Source organism: Protomyctophum parallelum (genome assembly GCF_964188405.1).
Source record: "Protomyctophum parallelum genome assembly, chromosome: 10".
Classification (NCBI taxonomy): domain Eukaryota; kingdom Metazoa; phylum Chordata; class Actinopteri; order Myctophiformes; family Myctophidae; genus Protomyctophum; species Protomyctophum parallelum.
In genome coordinates, this window is record NC_139704.1 from 49,579,499 (window position 1) to 49,601,998 (window position 22,500).

The 22,500-nt window shown below is 48.2% G+C and overlaps 1 protein-coding gene across 1 annotated transcript in view; it reads left to right on the forward strand.

The window, feature by feature from the left end:
• cdh5 (cadherin 5) overlaps positions 1-22,500 on the forward strand; it is a 78,112-nt gene that overhangs the window by 45,288 nt on the left and 10,324 nt on the right. Inside the window, exons 10-13 of the mRNA XM_083774780.1 lie at positions 1,675-1,784; positions 1,925-2,027; positions 15,877-16,007; positions 18,052-18,166. Of these exons, the coding sequence (XP_083630906.1) occupies positions 1,675-1,784; positions 1,925-2,027; positions 15,877-16,007; positions 18,052-18,166 (459 nt within the window). The remainder of the gene's footprint in view (positions 1-1,674; positions 1,785-1,924; positions 2,028-15,876; positions 16,008-18,051; positions 18,167-22,500) is intronic.

Sequence of the window (22,500 nt, forward strand, 5' to 3'; positions counted from 1 at the left end):
GGGCCTCACGCTACAGAAACAGGACATAGGCTCCTGCCCCTATGGGCCTCATGGCTACAGAAACAGGAGATAGGCTCCTGCCCCTATGGGCCTCATGGCTACAGAAACAGGAGATAGGCTCCTGCCCCTATGGGCCTCATGGCTACAGAAACAGGAGATAGGCTCCTGCCCCTATGGGCCTCATGGCTACAGAAATAGGAGATAGGCTCCTGCCCCTATGGGCCTCACGCTACAGAAACAGGACATAGGCTCCTGCCCCTATGGGCCTCATGGCTACAGAAACAGGAGATAGGCTCCTGCCCTATGGGCCTCATGGCTACAGAAACAGGAGATAGGCTCCTGCCCCTATGGGCCTCATGGCTACAGAAACAGGAGATAGGCTCCTGCCCCTATGGGCCTCATGGCTACAGAAACAGGAGATAGGCTCCTGCCCCTATGGGCCTCATGGCTACAGAAACAGGAGATAGGCTCCTGCCCCTATGGGCCTAATGGCTACAGAAACAGGAGATAGGCTCCTGCCCCTATGGGCCTCATGGCTACAGAAACAGGAGATAGGCTCCTGCCCCTATGGGCCTCATGGCTACAGAAACAGGAGATAGGCTCCTGCCCCTATGGGCCTCATGGCTACAGAAACAGGAGATAGGCTCCTGCCCTATGGAGCTCATGGCTACAGAAACAGGAGATAGGCTCCTGCCCTATGGGCCTCATGGCTACAGAAACAGGAGATAGGCTCCTGCCCCTATGGGCCTCATGGCTACAGAAATAGGAGATAGGCTCCTGCCCCTATGGGCCTCACGCTACAGAAACAGGACATAGGCTCCTGCCCCTATGGGCCTCATGGCTACAGAAACAGGAGATAGGCTCCTGCCCTATGGGCCTCATGGCTACAGAAACAGGAGATAGGCTCCTGCCCCTATGGGCCTCATGGCTACAGAAACAGGAGATAGGCTCCTGCCCCTATGGGCCTCATGGCTACAGAAATAGGAGATAGGCTCCTGCCCCTATGGGCCTCACGCTACAGAAACAGGACATAGGCTCCTGCCCCTATGGGCCTCATGGCTACAGAAACAGGAGATAGGCTCCTGCCCTATGGGCCTCATGGCTACAGAAACAGGAGATAGGCTCCTGCCCCTATGGGCCTCATGGCTACAGAAACAGGAGATAGGCTCCTGCCCCTATGGGCCTCATGGCTACAGGAACAGGAGATAGGCTCCTGCCCCTATGGGCCTCATGGCTACAGAAACAGGAGATAGGCTCCTGCCCTATGGAGCTCATGGCTACAGAAACAGGAGATAGGCTCCTGCCCTATGGGCCTCATGGCTACAGAAACAGGAGATAGGCTCCTGCCCCTATGGGCCTCATGGCTACAGAAACAGGAGATAGGCTCCTGCCCCTATGGGCCTCATGGCTACAGAAACAGGAGATAGGCTCCTGCCCCTATGGGCCTCATGGCTACAGAAACAGGAGATAGGCTCCTGCCCCTATGGGCCTCATGGCTACAGAAACAGGAGATAGGCTCCTGCCCCTATGGGCCTCATGGCTACAGAAACAGGAGATAGGCTCCTGCCCCTATGGGCCTCATGGCTACAGAAACAGGAGATAGGCTCCTGCCCCTATGGGCCTCATGGCTCCATGGCTCATGATTAATCATGGTGCTGTTCTGTGTGTCTTTAGGTCTGCAGTCGTTTGTCAAAGTCAACATCCTGGTTCAGGACGTCAACGACAACGAACCAGAGCTGGCCGTGGACGAGGTGTTTGTCTGTGAGAACGACATGGCTGGAACGGTAAGGACCAGGTGTTTGTGTTGGGTGTGTTGATGGGTGATGGGTTCTTTAGGTTCTCTGTTCTGTGTCCTCCCAGGCGATAGGTTCTGTGTCCTCCCAGACAATGGGTTCTTTACGTTCTCTGCTCTGTGTCCTCCCAGGTGATAGGAACAGTGAGCGCCACAGATAAAGATGACCAGCCTGCTAAGTTCTCCTACTATCTGGCCAAACCCAACACCAACTTCTCCCTGACCGACAACAGAGGTACGTCTGTCTGTCTGTCTGTCTGTCTGTCTGTCTGTCTGTCTGTCTGTCCGTCCGTCTGTACACCTCGCAATCAAAGTGTCTATGGAGAAATGAGTCACATTTTGTTGGGTGATGGATACACTTTATGTGAAAGAATGTGCACAAAAATGTACGCAGTATTAGTTGGTTGTGATCGTCAAGTCAGTTCTAGGACAGCTTTTCTACTTTCAAACAAATCCAGCGACTGATCCTCGGCTGAGGGGAAACGGTTCTCCAAGGGTTCCCCGCAAAGCCATGGTCATCTCTGCTTCTCTCTCTGTGACAAAGCCATGGTCATCTCTGCTTCTCTCTCTCTGACACAAAGCCATGGTCATCTCTGCTTCTCTCTCTCTGACACAAAGCCATGGTCATCTCTGCTTCTCTCTCTATGACACAAAGCCATGGTCATCTCTGCTTCTCTCTCTGACACAAAGCCATGGTCATCTCTGCTTCTCTCTCTGACACAAAGCCATGGTCATCTCTGCTTCTCTCTCTCTGACACAAAGCCATGGTCATCTCTGCTTCTCTCTCTCTGACACAAAGCCATGGTCATCTCTGCTTCTCTCTCTCTGACACAAAGCCATGGTCATCTCTGCTTCTCTCTCTCTGACACAAAGCCATGGTCATCTCTGCTTCTCTCTATGACACAAAGCCATGGTCATCTCTGCTTCTCTCTCTCTGACACAAAGCCATGGTCATCTCTGCTTCTCTCTCTCTGACACAAAGCCATGGTCATCTCTGCTTCTCTCTATGACACAAAGCCATGGTCATCTCTGCTTCTCTCTCTCTCTGACACAAAGCCATGGTCATCTCTGCTTCTCTCTCTCTGACACAAAGCCATGGTCATCTCTGCTTCTCTCTCTGACACAAAGCCATGGTCATCTCTGCTTCTCTCTCTCTGACACAAAGCCATGGTCATCTCTGCTTCTCTCTATGACACAAAGCCATGGTCATCTCTGCTTCTCTCTCTCTCTGACACAAAGCCATGGTCATCTCTGCTTCTCTCTCTCTGACACAAAGCCATGGTCATCTCTGCTTCTCTCTCTCTGACACAAAGCCATGGTCATCTCTGCTTCTCTCTCTATGACACAAAGCCATGGTCATCTCTGCTTCTCTCTGACACAAAGCCATGGTCATCTCTGCTTCTCTCTCTGTGACACAAAGCCATGGTCATCTCTGCTTCTCTCTCTCTGACACAAAGCCATGGTCATCTCTGCTTCTCTCTCTCTGACACAAAGCCATGGTCATCTCTGCTTCTCTCTCTGACACAAAGCCATGGTCATCTCTGCTTCTCTCTCTCTGACACAAAGCCATGGTCATCTCTGCTTCTCTCTCTGTGACACAAAGCCATGGTCATCTCTGCTTCTCTCTCTCTCTGACACAAAGCCATGGTCATCTCTGCTTCTCTCTCTCTCTGACACAAAGCCATGGTCATCTCTGCTTCTCTCTCTGACACAAAGCCATGGTCATCTCTGCTTCTCTCTCTGACACAAAGCCATGGTCATCTCTGCTTCTCTCTCTCTGACACAAAGCCATGGTCATCTCTGCTTCTCTCTCTCTGACACAAAGCCATGGTCATCTCTGCTTCTCTCTCTCTGACACAAAGCCATGGTCATCTCTGCTTCTCTCTCTATGACACAAAGCCATGGTCATCTCTGCTTCTCTCTCTCTCTGACACAAAAACATGGTCATCTCTGCTTCTCTCTGACACAAAGCCATGGTCATCTCTGCTTCTCTCTCTCTGACACAAAGCCATGGTCATCTCTGCTTCTCTCTCTATGACACAAAGCCATGGTCATCTCTGCTTCTCTCTCTCTCTGACACAAAAACATGGTCATCTCTGCTTCTCTCTGACACAAAGCCATGGTCATCTCTGCTTCTCTCTATGACACAAAGCCATGGTCATCTCTGCTTCTCTCTGACACAAAGCCATGGTCATCTCTGCTTCTCTCTGACACAAAGCCATGGTCATCTCTGCTTCTCTCTCTATGACACAAAGCCATGGTCATCTCTGCTTCTCTCTCTCTGACACAAAGCCATGGTCATCTCTGCTTCTCTCTCTCTGACACAAAGCCATGGTCATCTCTGCTTCTCTCTCTCTGACACAAAGCCATGGTCATCTCTGCTTCTCTCTCTCTGACACAAAGCCATGGTCATCTCTGCTTCTCTCTCTCTCTGACACAAAGCCATGGTCATCTCTGCTTCTCTCTCTCTGACACAAAGCCATGGTCATCTCTGCTTCTCTCTCTATGACACAAAGCCATGGTCATCTCTGCTTCTCTCTCTCTCTGACACAAAGCCATGGTCATCTCTGCTTCTCTCTCTCTGACACAAAGCCATGGTCATCTCTGCTTCTCTCTCTATGACACAAAGCCATGGTCATCTCTGCTTCTCTCTCTGACACAAAGCCATGGTCATCTCTGCTTCTCTCTCTCTCTGACACAAAGCCATGGTCATCTCTGCTTCTCTCTCTCTGACACAAAGCCATGGTCATCTCTGCTTCTCTCTCTCTGACACAAAGCCATGGTCATCTCTGCTTCTCTCTCTCTCTGACACAAAGCCATGGTCATCTCTGCCTCTCTCTCTCTGACACAAAGCCATGGTCATCTCTGCTTCTCTCTCTATGACACAAAGCCATGGTCATCTCTGCTTCTCTCTCTCTCTGACACAAAGCCATGGTCATCTCTGCTTCTCTCTCTCTGACACAAAGCCATGGTCATCTCTGCTTCTCTCTCTCTCTGACACAAAGCCATGGTCATCTCTGCTTCTCTCTCTATGTGACACAAAGCCATGGTCATCTCTGCTTCTCTCTCTCTGACACAAAGCCATGGTCATCTCTGCTTCTCTCTCTCTCTGACACAAAGCCATGGTCATCTCTGCTTCTCTCTCTCTGACACAAAGCCATGGTCATCTCTGCTTCTCTCTCTCTGACACAAAGCCATGGTCATCTCTGCTTCTCTCTCTCTGACACAAAGCCATGGTCATCTCTGCTTCTCTCTGACACAAAGCCATGGTCATCTCTGCTTCTCTCTCTCTGACACAAAGCCATGGTCATCTCTGCTTCTCTCTCTCTCTGACACAAAGCCATGGTCATCTCTGCTTCTCTCTGACACAAAGCCATGGTCATCTCTGCTTCTCTCTCTCTGACACAAAGCCATGGTCATCTCTGCTTCTCTCTCTGACACAAAGCCATGGTCATCTCTGCTTCTCTCTCTCTGACACAAAGCCATGGTCATCTCTGCTTCTCTCTCTGACACAAAGCCATGGTCATCTCTGCTTCTCTCTCTCTGACACAAAGCCATGGTCATCTCTGCTTCTCTCTCTGACACAAAGCCATGGTCATCTCTGCCTCTCTCTCTCTCTGACACAAAGCCATGGTCATCTCTGCTTCTCTCTCTATGACACAAAGCCATGGTCATCTCTGCTTCTCTCTCTCTAACACAAAGCCATGGTCATCTCTGCTTCTCTCTCTCTGACACAAAGCCATGGTCATCTCTGCTTCTCTCTCTGACACAAAGCCATGGTCATCTCTGCTTCTCTCTCTGACACAAAGCCATGGTCATCTCTGCTTCTCTCTCTCTGACACAAAGCCATGGTCATCTCTGCTTCTCTCTCTCTGACACAAAGCCATGGTCATCTCTGCTTCTCTCTCTCTGACACAAAGCCATGGTCATCTCTGCCTCTCTCTCTGACACAAAGCCATGGTCATCTCTGCTTCTCTCTGGCACAAAGCCATGGTCATCTCTGCTTCTCTCTCTCTGACACAAAGCCATGGTCATCTCTGCTTCTCTCTGTGACACAAAGCCATGGTCATCTCTGCTTCTCTCTCTCTCTGACACAAAGCCATGGTCATCTCTGCTTCTCTCTCTGACACAAAGCCATGGTCATCTCTGCTTCTCTCTCTCTCTCTGACACAAAGCCATGGTCATCTCTGCTTCTCTCTCTCTCTATGACACAAAGCCATGGTCATCTCTGCTTCTCTCTCTCTGACACAAAGCCATGGTCATCTCTGCCTCTCTCTCTGACACAAAGCCATGGTCATCTCTGCTTCTCTCTGTGACACAAAGCCATGGTCATCTCTGCTTCTCTCTCTCTGACACAAAGCCATGGTCATCTCTGCTTCTCTCTCTCTGACACAAAGCCATGGTCATCTCTGCTTCTCTCTCTCTGACACAAAGCCATGGTCATCTCTGCTTCTCTCTCTCTGACACAAAGCCATGGTCATCTCTGCTTCTCTCTCTCTGACACAAAGCCATGGTCATCTCTGCTTCTCTCTCTATGACACAAAGCCATGGTCATCTCTGCTTCTCTCTCTCTGACACAAAGCCATGGTCATCTCTGCTTCTCTGTCTCTGACACAAAGCCATGGTCATCTCTGCTTCTCTCTCTCTCTGACACAAAGCCATGGTCATCTCTGCTTCTCTCTCTCTGACACAAAGCCATGGTCATCTCTGCTTCTCTCTCTGACACAAAGCCATGGTCATCTCTGCTTCTCTGTCTCTGACACAAAGCCATGGTCATCTCTGCTTCTCTCTCTCTCTGACACAAAGCCATGGTCATCTCTGCTTCTCTCTCTCTGACACAAAGCCATGGTCATCTCTGCTTCTCTCTCTCTGACACAAAGCCATGGTCATCTCTGCTTCTCTCTCTCTGACACAAAGCCATGGTCATCTCTGCTTCTCTCTCTGACACAAAGCCATGGTCATCTCTGCTTCTCTCTGACACAAAGCCATGGTCATCTCTGCTTCTCTCTCTCTGACACAAAGCCATGGTCATCTCTGCTTCTCTCTCTCTCTGACACAAAGCCATGGTCATCTCTGCTTCTCTCTGACACAAAGCCATGGTCATCTCTGCTTCTCTCTCTCTGACACAAAGCCATGGTCATCTCTGCTTCTCTCTCTGACACAAAGCCATGGTCATCTCTGCTTCTCTCTCTCTCTGACACAAAGCCATGGTCATCTCTGCTTCTCTCTCTGACACAAAGCCATGGTCATCTCTGCTTCTCTCTCTCTGACACAAAGCCATGGTCATCTCTGCTTCTCTCTCTCTGACACAAAGCCATGGTCATCTCTGCTTCTCTCTGTCTGACACAAAGCCATGGTCATCTCTGCTTCTCTCTCTGGCACAAAGCCATGGTCATCTCTGCTTCTCTCTCTCTCTGACACAAAGCCATGGTCATCTCTGCTTCTCTCTCTCTGACACAAAGCCATGGTCATCTCTGCTTCTCTCTCTGACACAAAGCCATGGTCATCTCTGCTTCTCTCTCTGGCACAAAGCCATGGTCATCTCTGCTTCTCTCTCTCTCTGACACAAAGCCATGGTCATCTCTGCTTCTCTCTCTCTGACACAAAGCCATGGTCATCTCTGCTTCTCTCTCTGGCACAAAGCCATGGTCATCTCTGCTTCTCTCTCTCTCTGACACAAAGCCATGGTCATCTCTGCTTCTCTCTCTCTGACACAAAGCCATGGTCATCTCTGCTTCTCTCTCTGGCACAAAGCCATGGTCATCTCTGCTTCTCTCTCTCTGACACAAAGCCATGGTCATCTCTGCTTCTCTCTCTCTGACACAAAGCCATGGTCATCTCTGCTTCTCTCTCTCTGACACAAAGCCATGGTCATCTCTGCTTCTCTCTCTGGCACAAAAGCTTTGGTGCTCGAATCACGGAAAAAAAAGTACAACCACTGAGCAACTTCCATTGAAAAGAGAAGCTGGGCGGGGCTGCCCGCTATAGTTTATTAGACTTCTATAGATGAAGGAGAAGGAGAGGAAGAGGAGGAAGACAGAAGTCGTCAGCCTAGATGCGAGGTGACAGGAGACAACGAGAAATGACAGTTGACAGGTGGCACTATATTAAGGTTGGGCGATATGCCATTTTTTTTCAATCGCCAATCGTCTGTCTAAAAATCGGCGATTGACGATGTATTCGTGTCATTAAAGTAAAGTGAGAACAGCTCACTGCATGTCGCAAAAAAGCCAGATCTACAAGCTCTCAAGGCGCCGCGTCCTGCCTGTTTTTGCAGCTCTGTTCGCTACGCGTTGAGAGCTTGTAGATCCGTCTGTTTTTGCAGCACAACTGCGCAGCCAGGGTAACAAAATAAGAAATAAGTTTAGATGAAGTGGTTGGAAGTTGGAACGGACAAGCAGCTGCAAGCTAAGCTAACATCACAACCACTGGCTGGTGACAGTGTTAAACATGTAGCCTGCCTGCCCTAGTAACTTCTCCTGGAGAAGTCTTGCCTCCCCGCACCGGCGTCGGAGGCTCAGAGGGGCGCCCACATGCTGCTGCTGATTCACAGGCTCTGAAGGCGCCGCGTCCTGCCTGTTTCTGCAGCACCGTTCGCTACGCGTTGAGAGCTTGTAGATCTGTCTATTTTTGCAGCGCTGGCTAACGATCCCCGAGCCTATACAGTATAGGCTCGGGGATCGTTAGCTTAGCTTAGCGTTGGCTTAGCGTGTAGCTACTGATTCAACACACTGAACTTCATCTATACTAACACTACCAGCCTGTTTTTTATTTTTCCCCCCCGACTTCACGGGTGGCACATTGGGATTGTGATGAGACACGAGACAGCAGTGTGCATTCTGTTGTGACTGTATATTATTAAACTGCATGGGTCTGGACTCCGGAGCGTAAACAACATGTAGGCTACAGTACAGTAACAGTAGCCTTCCTCGGCTCGGCTCCCTCGGCTCACAGTGAGCAACTGAGCATCACGGCTGCGGGGACTGGGAGTCGGGACCATACCATTATAACGGGAGGAGGGGATTTCCACCCGGCCGCTGTTACTACTTTGCTGGCCCAAATTGATTCTGATGTTGCGCACACTTTACAGGTTAAAAATCGTCCCGAAAAATCGCCTAATAAAAATATTCGGCGATTGGATTCGTATATTCGCGATTGACGATGTATTCGTATCGTCACCCAACCCTACACTATATACAGTATACAGAGCAGTGTGTGTGCGCGTGTGTGCGTGTGTTGTGATGCTGCGTGTGTGTGTAATGTGTGTGTGTGTGTGTGTGTGTGTGCGTGTGTTGTGATGCAGCCTCTGGGAGCCATTTATCATTCATGGTATCATTTATTAATAATCAGAGACAATGAAACATGTTTCCACATCAATGTTAAATGTGTCAGAGAGAGTTAACGACCCCCCACACACACACACACACACACACACTGCACACACACACACACACACACACACACACACACACACACACACACACACACACACACACACCCATTGATGCTGAGTGCCAAGCAGGGACTGACCCCCCAATCAACCCATTGATGCTGAGTGCCAAGCAGGGACTGACCCCCCCAATCCAACCCATTGATGCTGAGTGCCAAGCAGGGACTGACCCCCAATCCAACCCATGATGCTGAGTGCCAAGCAGGGACTGACCCCCCCCCAATCCAACCCATTGATGCTGAGTGCCAAGCAGGGACTGACCCCCCAATCCAACCCATTGATGCTGAGTGCCAAGCAGGGACTGACCCCCCAATCCAACCCATTGATGCTGAGTGCCAAGCAGGGACTGACCCCCCCAATCCAACCCATTGATGCTGAGTGCCAAGCAGGGACTGACCCCCCCAATCCAACCCATTGATGCTGAGTGCCAAGCAGGGACTGACCCCCCAATCCAACCCATTGATGCTGAGTGCCAAGCAGGGACTGACCCCCCAATCCAACCCATTGATGCTGAGTGCCAAGCAGGGACTGACCCCCCCCCCCCCCCCCCCCCCCCCCAATTAGGGATGTCAGGGGTTAGCCGACCGTTAAGAAACATCCGGATATTTTTATCAGCTTTAACGGTTAATTTGGTTTTTTGTTAATGTATTTTAGATCGTTTTTAGTAATAGTACAACATAAACATTACAGAGACTGTAGTTGTCACTGTACAATACTTTAAAACAGTTGTCATGTTGCACACATGCCTAAAATTGCTATTTGCGCCGCCCAGCTTGTCACACTCCAGGCTGCATGAACAGCGCTCGGGCGCTGTTTTCTGCCCCCTCAATGTCACAAAGTTCTCTGTTGTACTTCAATGGCTACAACGGTAGCTTTACGGTAGTCGAAATGTAAGCGAGTGACAGCGAGACGAGATGAACACATGTCGACCGTATAAATGCAGAGACCTACATTATTAAATCCATTATTGGCCATTTGGCCTGGAGGGAGAACGTTTACAGCCGCTGCCGGTTCCTCCTCCTGAGTGCCAAGCAGGGAGGGTATTGAGTCCCATTTTACAGTCTTTGGTATGACCCGGCCGGGGATCGAACCCCGACCTCCCAGTTTCAGGGCGGACACTCGAACCACAAGGCCACTGTCTGGTTATGCTATATTGATGAATTGAATATACTGTATAGGGCGGTGGACCACAATGGAAACAAGTCCCCAGGACTTTTTGTTATAATATCCTAATAAAGTATTTAACCCATTCTGAACGGGAACCCATTTGGTGTTAGCATCATGTCGTGCTTTAGCCATTGAAAAATAGCAGATCTACAAGCTCATATCGCGCCACCGAGTGGCGCGCTATGAGCTTGTAGATCTGCTATTTAAAAAAAATCGAAGAGCGACTGACATAGAAGACATTTTTAGAATCTGATCTCAGGTCAGAATGGGTTAATGAATCAATCAAACACAGACGAATAATCTGCCTTCTGATCCAACCAGATCCTCACGCCCACGCACGCCATGCACAAACACCACACGAGCTGCTTAAAAAGGATGAAAGCTACTCAAATATTCAATCAACTACAAGCTTTATAAAACTAGTTCAAAACAAGCAGCCTTTCATTATAGGACATGCACGCACACACACACACACACACACACACACACACACTGCCGCTTCTCTGGTTAAGTGTCTTGTCTTCATGTTGTAGGGTCAGGCAACTACATGACACTTAGACACTGCATTAACACAAGAGAGAGAGAGAGAGAGAGAGAGAGAGACAGAGAGAGAGAGAGAGAGAGAGAGAGAGAGAGAGAGAGAGATAGAGAGAGGTTCATGTCTTATTAAAGCACTCTTGACAACTAGAACATGGTGGTTCTTTCAGGTTGTTTTTACATTCATTCATTCATTACACTGTCTTACACTCTTACACACACGCGCGCGCACGCACGCGCACACACAGCCACTATAACAGTTCTTTTCCTCCCTGGAAATAAAAACGTCTGGGTTTCCGAGGCTAACAGTGGCTCTCAACCTTTTCAGTCCCCCCCCAAAATAATCATATAATTTGACCTCCCCCCCCCCCCTCTGACTATTCATAATTGTAGGACCCTCAAACTGTCGGTTAACCCATACTGAACTGAGATCAGATTCTACAAATGTCCTCTACATCCTGACAGTTTCATTATTAACCCATTCTGACCCGAGATCAGATTCTAAAAGTGTCTAACGTCGACACTTAAAACATGTTTCTATGTCAGTGGTTCTCAAACATATTCATGTCAAGGACCCCAAATATATATATTATGACATTGACCGCCGACACCCATCTGAAAATCTGTTGTTCCAGGGACCCCCCCCCCCCCCAGTAGCAAAGATTTGAGTTAAAAACTCGCTCTGTAACAATATATATATTCAAAGATTTCAGGCACATTTTCACGATAAAAAAAATAAATAGCAGATCTACAAGCTCATAGCGCGGCGCTTGTAGATCTGCTATTTTTCAACAGCTAAAGTACAAAATAATGCTTAAAACGCCAAAAGGGGTTCCCGCCCCAAAATGGGTTTAAACAAGGCAATATTGGCGTCATCAAAGTTGGTATATTGTGACGCAGAGGTGGTGGGGTTTTAAATAAATAACATGAGAGGCAGAGGTGGTGGGGTTTTAAATAAATAACATGAGAGGCAGAGAGGTGGTGGGGTTTTAAATAAATAACATGAGAGGCAGAGAGGTGGTGGGGTTTTAAATAAATAACATGAGAGGCAGAGAGGTGGTGGGGTTTTAAATAAATAACATGAGAGGCAGAGAGGTGGTGGGGTTTTAAATAAATAACATGAGAGGCAGAGAGGTGGTGGGGTTTTAAATAAATAACATGAGAGGCAGAGAGGTGGTGGGGTTTTAAATAAATAACATGAGAGGCAGAGGTGGTGGGGTTTTAAATAAATACATGAGAGGCAGTTTTAAATAAATAACATGAGAGGCAGAGAGTGGTGGGGTTTTAAATAAATAACATGAGAGGCAGAGAAGGTGAAGGGGTTTTAAATAAATAACATGAGAGGCAGAGAGGTGGTGGGGTTTTAAATAAATAACATGAGAGGCAGAGAGGTGGTGGGGTTTTAAATAAATAACATGAGAGGCAGAGGTGGTGGGGTTTTAAATAAATAACATGAGAGGCAGAGAGGTGGTGGGGTTTTAAATAAATAACATGAGAGGCAGAGAGGTGGTGGGGTTTTAATAAATAACATGAGAGGCAGAGAGGTGGTGGGGTTTTAAATAAATAACATGAGAGGCAGAGAGGTGGTGGGGTTTTAAATAAATAACATGAGAGGCAGAGGTGGTGGGGTTTTAAATAAATAACATGAGAGGCAGAGGTGGTGGGGTTTTAAATAAATAACATGAGAGGCAGAGGTGGTGGGGTTTTAAATAAATAACATGAGAGGCAGAGAGGTGGTGGGGTTTTAAATAAATAACATGAGAGGCAGAGAGGTGGTGGGGTTTTAACCATGAGAGGCAGAGAGGTGGTGGGGTTTTTAAACACATGAGAGGCAGAGGTGGTGGGGTTTTAACACATGAGAGGCAGAGAGGTGGTGGGGTTTTAAATAAATAACATGAGAGGCAGAGAGGTGGTGGGGTTTTAAATAAATAACATGAGAGGCAGAGAGGTGGTGGGGTTTTAAATAAATAACATGAGAGGGCAGAGGTGGTGGGGTTTTTAAATAAATAACATGAGAGGCAGAGAGGGTGGTGGGGTTTTAAATAAATAACATGAGAGGCAGAGAGGTGGTGGGGTTTTAAATAAATAACATGAGAGGCAGAGAGGTGGTGGGGTTTAACCTATGAGAGGCAGAGAGGTGGTGGGGTTTTTAAATAATAACATGAGAGGCAGAGAGGTGGTGGGGTTTTAAATAAATAACATGAGAGCAGAGAGGTGGTGGGGTTTTAAATAAATAACATGAGATGCAGAGAGGTGGTGGGGTTTTAAATAAATAACATGAGAGGCAGAGAGTGTGGTGGGGTTTTAAATAAATAACATGAGAGGCAGAGAGGTGGTGGGGTTTTAAATAAATAACATGAGAGGCAGAGAGGTGGTGGGGGTTTTAAATAAATAACATGAGAGGCAGAGAGGTGGGTGGGGTTTTTAAATAAATAACATGAGAGGCAGAGGTGGTGGGGTTTTAAATAAATAACATGAGAGGCAGAGGTGGTGGGGGTTTTAAATAAATAACATGAGAGGCAGAGAGGTGGTGGGGTTTTTAAATAAATAACATGAGAGGCAGAGAGGTTGGTGGGGTTTTAAATAAATAACATGAGAGGCAGAGAGGTGGTGGGGTTTTAAATAAATACATGAGAGGCAGAGGTGGTGGGGTTTTAAATAAATAACATGAGAGGCAGAGAGGTGGTGGGGTTTTAAATAAATAACATGAGAGGCAGAGGTGGTGGGGTTTTAAATAAATAACATGAGAGGCAGAGAGGTGGTGGGGTTTTAAATAAATAACATGAGAGGCAGAGAGGTGGTGGGGTTTTAAATAAATAACATGAGAGGCAGAGAGGTGGTGGGGTTTTAAATAAATAACATGAGAGGCAGAGAGGTGGTGGGGTTTTAAATAAATAACATGAGAGGCAGAGAGGTGGTGGGGTTTTAAATAAATAACATGAGAGGCAGAGAGGTGGTGGGGTTTTAAATAAATAACATGAGAGGCAGAGATGTGGTGGGGTTTTAAATAAATAACATGAGAGGCAGAGAGGTGGGGTTTTAAATAAATAACATGAGAGGCAGAGAGGTGTGTGGGTTTTAAATAAATAACATGAGAGGCAGAGAGGTGTGTGGGTTTTAAATAAATAACATGAGAGGCAGAGAGGTGGTGGGGTTTTAAATAAATAACATGAGAGGCAGAGAGGTGGTGGGGTTTTAAATAAATAACATGAGAGGCAGAGAGGTGGTGGGGTTTTAACCATAGACTGTAAAAAATATGGACAAAGCGTTCCCCGGGTCTAACATGAACGTAAAATTAAGCCTGTAATAATATGCTAATTCCTGATGTAAGTCGCCATCTTTGGTACCAGCTGGCCATTGGCTGGCTCCGTTTTGTATACCAGCTGGTCATTGGCTGCCCAGACAACGAGGCGGGACTTCCCCCCTTCTTCTCCGTTGGTTTTTATTTTGACTTGAGTGGGAGGGGAATCCCGATCATAGACTGTAATGGTAGCCACGCCCCTCAGAACATACGCGATGTTTTTTTTTCTTTATGGTCATTTTTTTAATTAATGGGACCATAATTTTCCAAAAATAATATTATGACATTAGAAATGAGACTTTAAACTAGTGACTGGAAGAAGAAAGTATTCATGACCATGTTTATTAAGGTAATACAGTCTAGGTGAAGTTGGGCCAAAATACATGGGCCTCTATGGAGCTATGGGGCTTTTTGGGTCCGGTCCAGCGCCACAACAGGCCATTATATGAACTACCGATTTCAAATGAGGCTTCACGAAATATCTGGCTGACTGCCCCCCCTGGTTTTAACCCATGAGAGGCAGAGAGGTGGTGGGGTTTTAACCCATGAGAGGCAGAGAGGTGGTGGGGTTTTAACCCATGAGAGGCAGAGAGGTGGTGGGGTTTTAACCCATGAGAGGCAGAGAGGTGGTGGGGTTTTAAATAAATAACGCGTTAGCAGGTTGATTACCTTGATAGAATCAGTTAGTAATCAGTGTAACAATCGTTGCACTTTAACCTCTCGTTGTAAAAACATAGGATATTGTGCCACCTCGTCTTCCGTTGGCTCTCTTAAACCGGCTTCACCTGCAGGTTTGAACCCAGACCTACTGTATTCACTGGTCTGTTAAGAACCTTAACATAAGATATATGTGTATACACACACAGACACCGCCTGCTTTCCTGCCATTGTGCTCCACTGGATTCCTCCAGCACAAGGATGGTGTGTCCGCGCGTGTGCGTGCGTGTGTGTGCGTGCGTGCGTGTGCGTGTGTGAGTGAGGAATGTCTTCCCAAATAAGCCCCCCGATCTGCAGGAAACTTCTGTTTAGCGGAGATGTGCGTAGTGACACCATGTTTACGCTGTCCTGAAGGGTTTGTTATGTTCAAAGTGTTTTTTTTTTCTTCAAGGACCCCCAGTTGGAGATTGCATTAGTCCACAGACAAAGTGCAATACTTCTGTGTACAGAAATGTCTGTCAGGGCCGGATCTACCATATGGGCACTTTGGGCACGTGCCCAGGGGCCCTTGGGCACCAGGGGCCCCTCAAAAATTTATTTTTTTGTTTTTAATGCTAATCCGAATGAAATAAATGGTGTCTAAAAAGATGAGTGTTTTATTGTTGTATTTGTTGGTGAGAAGGGCAGCTGAAAAGTGCAAATTGGACACATTTCTGTACAGACACATTTGTACTTTACGCTGTACAGACCCATGGATGACCTCTCTCTCTCTCTCTCTCTCTCTCTCTCTCTCTCTCTCTCTCTCTCTCTCCCCCTCCCCCTCCCCCCTCCCCCTCCCCCTCTCTCTCTCTCTCTCTCTCTCTCTCTCTCTCTCTCTCTCTCTCCTCTCTCCCTCTCTCCCTCTCTCTCTCTCTCTCTCTCTCTCTCTCTCTCTCTCTCTCTCTCTCTCTCTCTCTCTCTCTAATCTTCCAGACAACACGGCGGACATCCGAGTGAAGCTGGGGACCTTCAGTCTGGACGACCCCAGGGATTACCTCCTGGAGGTGGGCATCAACGACGGAGGACAGCCCCCCAAGAGCCGGGTTACCCCGCTACCCATCAAGGTATAATCAGAGCCGCGTCACCCCGCTACCCATCAAGGTATAATCAGAGCCGCGTCACCCCGCTACCCATCAAGGTATGATCAGAGCCGCGTCACCCCCGCTACCCATCAAGGTATAATCAGAGCCGCGTCACCCCGCTACCCATCAAGGTATGATCAGAGCCGCGTCACCCCGCTACCCATCAAGGTATAATCAGAGCCGCGTCACCCCGCTACCCATCAAGGTATGATCAGAGCCGCGTCACCCCCGCTACCCATCAAGGTATAATCAGAGCCGCGTCACCCCGCTACCCATCAAGGTATAATCAGAGCCGCGTCACCCCGCTACCCCCGTTACCCCCCGTTACCCCCGCTACCCCTGTTACCCCCGTTACCCCCGTTACCCCCCGTTACCCCGCTACCCATCAAGGTATAATCAGAGCCGCGTCACCCCGCTACCCATCAAGGTATAATCAGAGCCGCGTCACCCCCGCTACCCCCGTTACCACCCGTACCCCGCTACCCCCCGATACCCCTGTTACCCCCCGTTACCCCCGCTACCCATCAAGGTATAATCAGAGCCGCGTCACCCCCGCTACCCATCAAGGTATAATCAGAGCCGCGTCCACCCCCGCTACCCCCCGTTACCCCGCTACCCCCGATACCCCTGTTACCCCCGTTACCCCCGTTACCCCGTTACCCCGCTACCCATCAAGGTATAATCAGAGCCGCGTCACCCCGCTACCCATTAAGGTACCCCCGTTACCCCCGTTACCTCCGCTACCCCCGATACCCCTGTTACCCCCCGTTACCCCGCTACCCATCAAGGTATAATCAGAGCCGCGTCACCCCCGCTACCCATCAAGGTATAATCAGAGCCGCGTCACCCCGCTACCCCCCGTTACCCCGCTACCCCGATACCCCTGTTACCCCCGTTACCCCGTTACCCCGTTACCCCGCTAACCCATCAAGGTATAATCAGAGCCGCGTCACCCCCGCTACCCATTAAGGTACCCCGTTACCCCCGTTACCCCCGCTACCCCCCGTTACCCCCGTTACCCCCGTTACCCCCGTTACCCCGCTACCCCCGTTACCCCCGTTACCCCCGATACCCCTGTTACCCCCGTTAACCCGTTACCCCGTTACCCCCGTTACCCCCGTTACCCCGCTACCCCCGATACCCCTGTTACCCCCGTTACCCCGTTACCCCCGTTACCCCCGTTACCCCGTTACCCCGCTACCCATCAAGGTATAATCAGAACAATCATCTTTATTGTCACCGTGTCACGTCACAGTTTCACAAGTAAAAAAAAGTGGGTGAAACACATGGGTTAAAGGGCCACTTCACCACTTTTCAACTTATCTTCACATAATAGGTCCTCACTAATAATCATGAAAAGAATGGCGCAATTTTTTTCTACTCTGTCTGTGTCTCATAGGAGGGCTGTGGGCAGTTCAGAAACCGTCTTCCAGTGACATCATCGATGGGGAATACAAGCTAATAGAAACTGCAGGCTTTCTAGTCCTGAAAAGTTGCAACGCGAAAATGGAAGCCATCGTTCTCACGATAATGAAAATCTAAACATTTTTGTAAAAAGAAAATCTGCCTAATGATGATGTCACTGGAAGACGGTTTCTAAACTGCCCACAGGCCTCCTATGAGACACAGACTGAGTAGAAAAGAATCGTGCCATTTTATCATGATTATTAGTGAGGACCTATTATATGAAGATAGGTTAAAAAGTGGTGAAGTGGTCCTTTAAGCTTGTTCCACACAGACACAGCATGCTCGTAGGGTCTCTCTTTAGCTAATGTTACAAACAGCACAGCGGTAGGGTCTCTCTTAGCTAATGTTACAAACAGCACAGCGGTAGGGTCTCTCTTTAGCTAATGTTACAAACAGCACAGCGGTAGGGTCTCTCTTTAGTTCATGTTACAAACAGCAAAGCGGTAGGGTCTCTCTTTAGCTAATGTTACAAACAGCACAGCGGTAGGGGTCTCTCTTAGCTAATATGTGTGTGTGTGTGTGTGTGTGTGTGTGTGTGTGTGTGTGCCTGTGTGTATAGGTGTGTAGGTGTGATGCCAGGCGGGTTCACACGCAGTGCAAAGCAGCAGCCCTGAGGATGGGAGTGAGCGTGCACGCTCTGATCGCCATACTGCTGTGTATCCTGACCATACTGGGTGAGCGCACGCACGCACGCACGCATACACGCACCCACGCACGCACCCACGCACGCACCCACGCAGGTGAGCTGACGGTATAGGGCGCTGTTTGGGAAACAGTGCTTTATTTAAGCAATATTTACACGAGAAGAGGTAGTTTATCGTCATGAATGCACACCTGCGATGCTGCAGGAACTCCGAAAGGCAGTGCAGAAGTGACGTTAAAAAACATAATTTATTTAATGAGAGATGTAGCCACTATACGACCATACATGTCCCAAGAAACTAGCTAGCCTAGCCACCCAGTCTGCTAAACTCTGGGAGAACAGAAACTAGCTAGCCTAGCCACCCAGTCTGCTACGCTCTGAGAGAACAGAAACTAGCTAGCCTAGCCACCCAGTCTGCTGCGCTCTGGGAGAACAGAAACTAGCTAGCCTAGCCACCGAGTCTGCTACAATCTGGGAGAACAGAAACTAGCTAGCCTAGCCACCCAGTCTGCTGCTCTCTGAGAGAACAGAAACTAGCTAGCCTAGCCACCCAGTCTGCTGCGCTCTGGGAGAACAGAAACTAGCTAGCCTAGCCACCGAGTCTGCTGCTCTCTGGGAGAACAGAAACTAGCTAGCCTAGCCACCCAGTCTGCTGCGCTCTGAGAGAACAGAAACTAGCTAGCCTAGCCACAGAGTCTGCTGCTCTCTGAGAGAACAGAAACTAGCTAGCCTAGCCACCGAGTCTGCTGCTCTCTGGGAGAACAGAAACTAGCTATCCTAGCCACCCAGTCTGCTGCTCTCTGAGAGAACAGAAACTAGCTAGCCTAGCCACAGAGTCTGCTACAATCTGGGAGAACAGAAACTAGCTAGCCTAGCCACCCAGTCTGCTGCGCTCTGGGAGAACAGAAACTAGCTAGCATAGCCACCCAGTCTGCTGCGCTCTGAGAGAACAGAAACTAGCTATCCTAGCCACCCAGTCTGCTGCCCTCTGAGAGAACAGAAACTAGCTATCCTAGCCACCCAGTCTGCTGCCCTCTGAGAGAACAGAAACTAGCTAGCCTAGCCACCCAGTCTGCTACGCTCTGAGAGAACAGAAACTAGCTAGCCTAGCCACCGAGTCTGCTGCTCTCTGGGAGAACAGAAACTAGCTAGCCTAGCCACCCAGTCTGCTGCTCTCTGGGAGAACAGAAACTAGCTAGCCTAGCCACCGAGTCTGCTACAATCTGGGAGAACAGAAACTAGCTAGCCTAGCCACCCAGTCTGCTACACTCTGAGAGAACAGAAACTAGCTAGCCTAGCCACCCAGTCTGCTGTGCTCTGGGAGAACAGAAACTAGCTAGCCTAGCCACCCAGTCTGCTGCTCTCTGGGAGAACAGAAACTAGCTAGCCTAGCCACCCAGTCTGCTGCGCTCTGGGAGAACAGAAACTAGCTAGCCTAGCCACCCAGTCTGCTACGCTCTGGGAGAACAGAAACTAGCTAGCCTAGCCACCCAGTCTGCTACGCTCTGGGAGAACAGAAAATAGCTAGCCTAGCCACCCAGTCTGCTACGCTCTGGGAGAACAGAAACTAGCTAGCCTAGCCACCCAGTCTGCTACCCTCTGGGAGAACAGAAACTAGCTAGCCTAGCCACCGAGTCTGCTGCTCTCTGGGAGAACAGAAACTAGCTAGCCTAGCCACCCAGTCTGCTGCGCTCTGAGAGAACAGAAACTAGCTAGCCTAGCCACCCAGTCTGCTGCTCTCTGGGAGAACAGAAACTAGCTAGCCTAGCCACCCAGTCTGCTGCGCTCTGGGAGAACAGAAACTAGCTAGCCTAGCCACCCAGTCTGCTGCTCTCTGGGAGAACAGAAACTAGCTAGCCTAGCCACCCAGTCTGCTGCGCTCTGGGAGAACAGAAACTAGCTAGCCTAGCCACCCAGTCTGCTGCTCTCTGAGAGAACAGAAACTAGCTAGCCTAGCCACCCAGTCTGCTACGCTCTGGGAGAACAGAAACTAGCTAGCCTAGCCACCCAGTCTGCTACCCTCTGGGAGAACAGAACGGCTGCATTCTTTGTTTTGATTGGGTGTTCCCGGCTAGAAGGCTGTTGATTGCTTCCTTGAAACGACCTGTTGTATATACAGTAGGGACACATCTTTTAGTTTCCAAAGAATGGGACGGTTTGTTCTATTCCAAGGTATGCGGTAAGCCCAGGTGGGAAGCCTTCACAAATCTGCTGGTCTGGCTGTGGTCTCCATATACAGACACACAGCAGAGCCGCTTCATCATAAATAACACATTAAGACCTGAGGAAATCTTTCTACAGATATCTGTGATTTCTGCTTTTAAATCAGTGGTGGTGGCTGGTGCTCAAACTTATTGCATGTCAAAGACGTCCCCCATCTGAAAATATGTTGTTCCATGTAGGCTACCGCCCAGAAGCAAACATACGAGTTAAAAAAGGTTCACTATGAAAGAATATAATTGTATTCAAAGGTTTTCATTTTCACACAGAGTTTATAGGCAATAAAGTAAATGCACGTATAAAGTGTGCACAAAAACATGCACACTCTGTCTGGCACTGGCAATACGAACACTTTATCTAGGGGACGTTTGGGTCAAAGACCGACCTTCTTCAGACCTTCGTCAGGCATCAGATAAAGAACAGAGAAAGTTTTAAATAATTGGTTAAAGTAGCTAAAAGCTAAAAGGTGACACAGACGGGTTTCCGTCCTAGACGGGATAATTAATTCATGTTTCTTTTTCAGACAGATCCACGCAATAATGACACAACAACTGTAGCAGCGGTATTCAGACCGGCAGCATGAGCGCGCACACCCGTGTTTGTGTCATGTGCGAGCGTGTGTGCATGCCGTGTGTATTTGTGCGTGCGTGTGTGCGTGCATGCCGTGTGTATTTGTGTGTGCGTGCGTGCCAATACCTACAAAAAAAAAAAGCTTGGCGAACGCTTCCGGGCTAATTGGAAACCGCTTTGAGGAAGAAAAACAAAACATCAATGATTTGAATAAAACGCTAGCCTGGCGTAATATCTGCTGCACGCGAGCGCGCGCGCGCGCACACACACACACACACACACACACACACACACACACACACACACACACACACACACACACACACACACACACACACACACACACACACACAGAGAGAGAGAGAGAGACGGAGAGAGAGAGAGAGAGAGAGAGAGAGAGAAACACTCACTTTGTTTGTCATCTACTGTAAATGAAAAGCAGGTTTGTGGGTTTTTGAAAGCAGGACGTTGTTGGTTTTATGAATAATTCAGCGTGGGTGTACGTACGGTGTGTGTGTGTGTGTGTGTGTGTGACGTGTGTGTGTGTGTGTGTGTGTGTGTGTGTGTGTGTGTGTGTGTGTGTGTGTGTGTGAAAATACAGCCTGCGGCTGTGAGCTCAATATTCTGTTTGATAACAATAAATGTTTATCTGGACGGGAAATAAACAGTGGAATTGGAAGGAAAACAATACTTGAACGTTTTACTTAAGTAAATAAATAGGAAGAGGTTTCACTAGAAGAGGAAGGTGTGACGTTTCTTCCCAGGCTTCACAAAACAAACCATTAAACTGTAACATTAAACTTTAACATTAAACTCAACATTAAACTGTAACATTCAACTTTAACATTAAACTTCAACATTAAACTGTAACATTAAACTCAACATTAAACTCAACATTAAACTCTGTCCATCGTCAATGGCGTTTTTTTAATGTTCGTCTAAACAAGACAAACCTTAATTAAGATTAAGATGAAACCTGTGCTCAAAAATGTTTAAAAAGACCCATGTTTGTTATAATTTATCATTTGTGACCAGATTTGACTTAAGGCCTGCCATCGTGCAAATTCCAGCTCTTCACCACATACTATGTCTGAAATAAATGTAACATGTTAATATGAAATGAATGCTTAAACGTGTAGCTAGGTGTAATGTTAGAGACCACAGAAAACATGTAAATATGAAATAGATTCTTAAACGTGTAGCTAGGTGTAATGTTAGAGTCCACGTAGAAGACATGTAAATATGAAAGAAATGCTTAAACATGTACTGTAGCTATGTTAGAGTCCATATAAGACATGTAAATATAAATTAAACATGTAGCTAGGTGTAATGTTAGAGAACACAGAAGTGAACCTTTCAAGGCTGTTTTCTCAACTCGCTGTTTCTCTGCAAGACATTACTCTATAAGCCATATCTCCAAAACGAAAATTCTAAAATAAAATTCAATGGCAGTCCCTCAGTCAAATGTGGTCACATTTCTTCATGGCTGTAGTGATGGCCGTCAGTTCCCTCCTGACGTCACGTCTCAGGCCCGACGTGCTCAGACGGTACTGCATCACCGCTTGTTTGCACAAC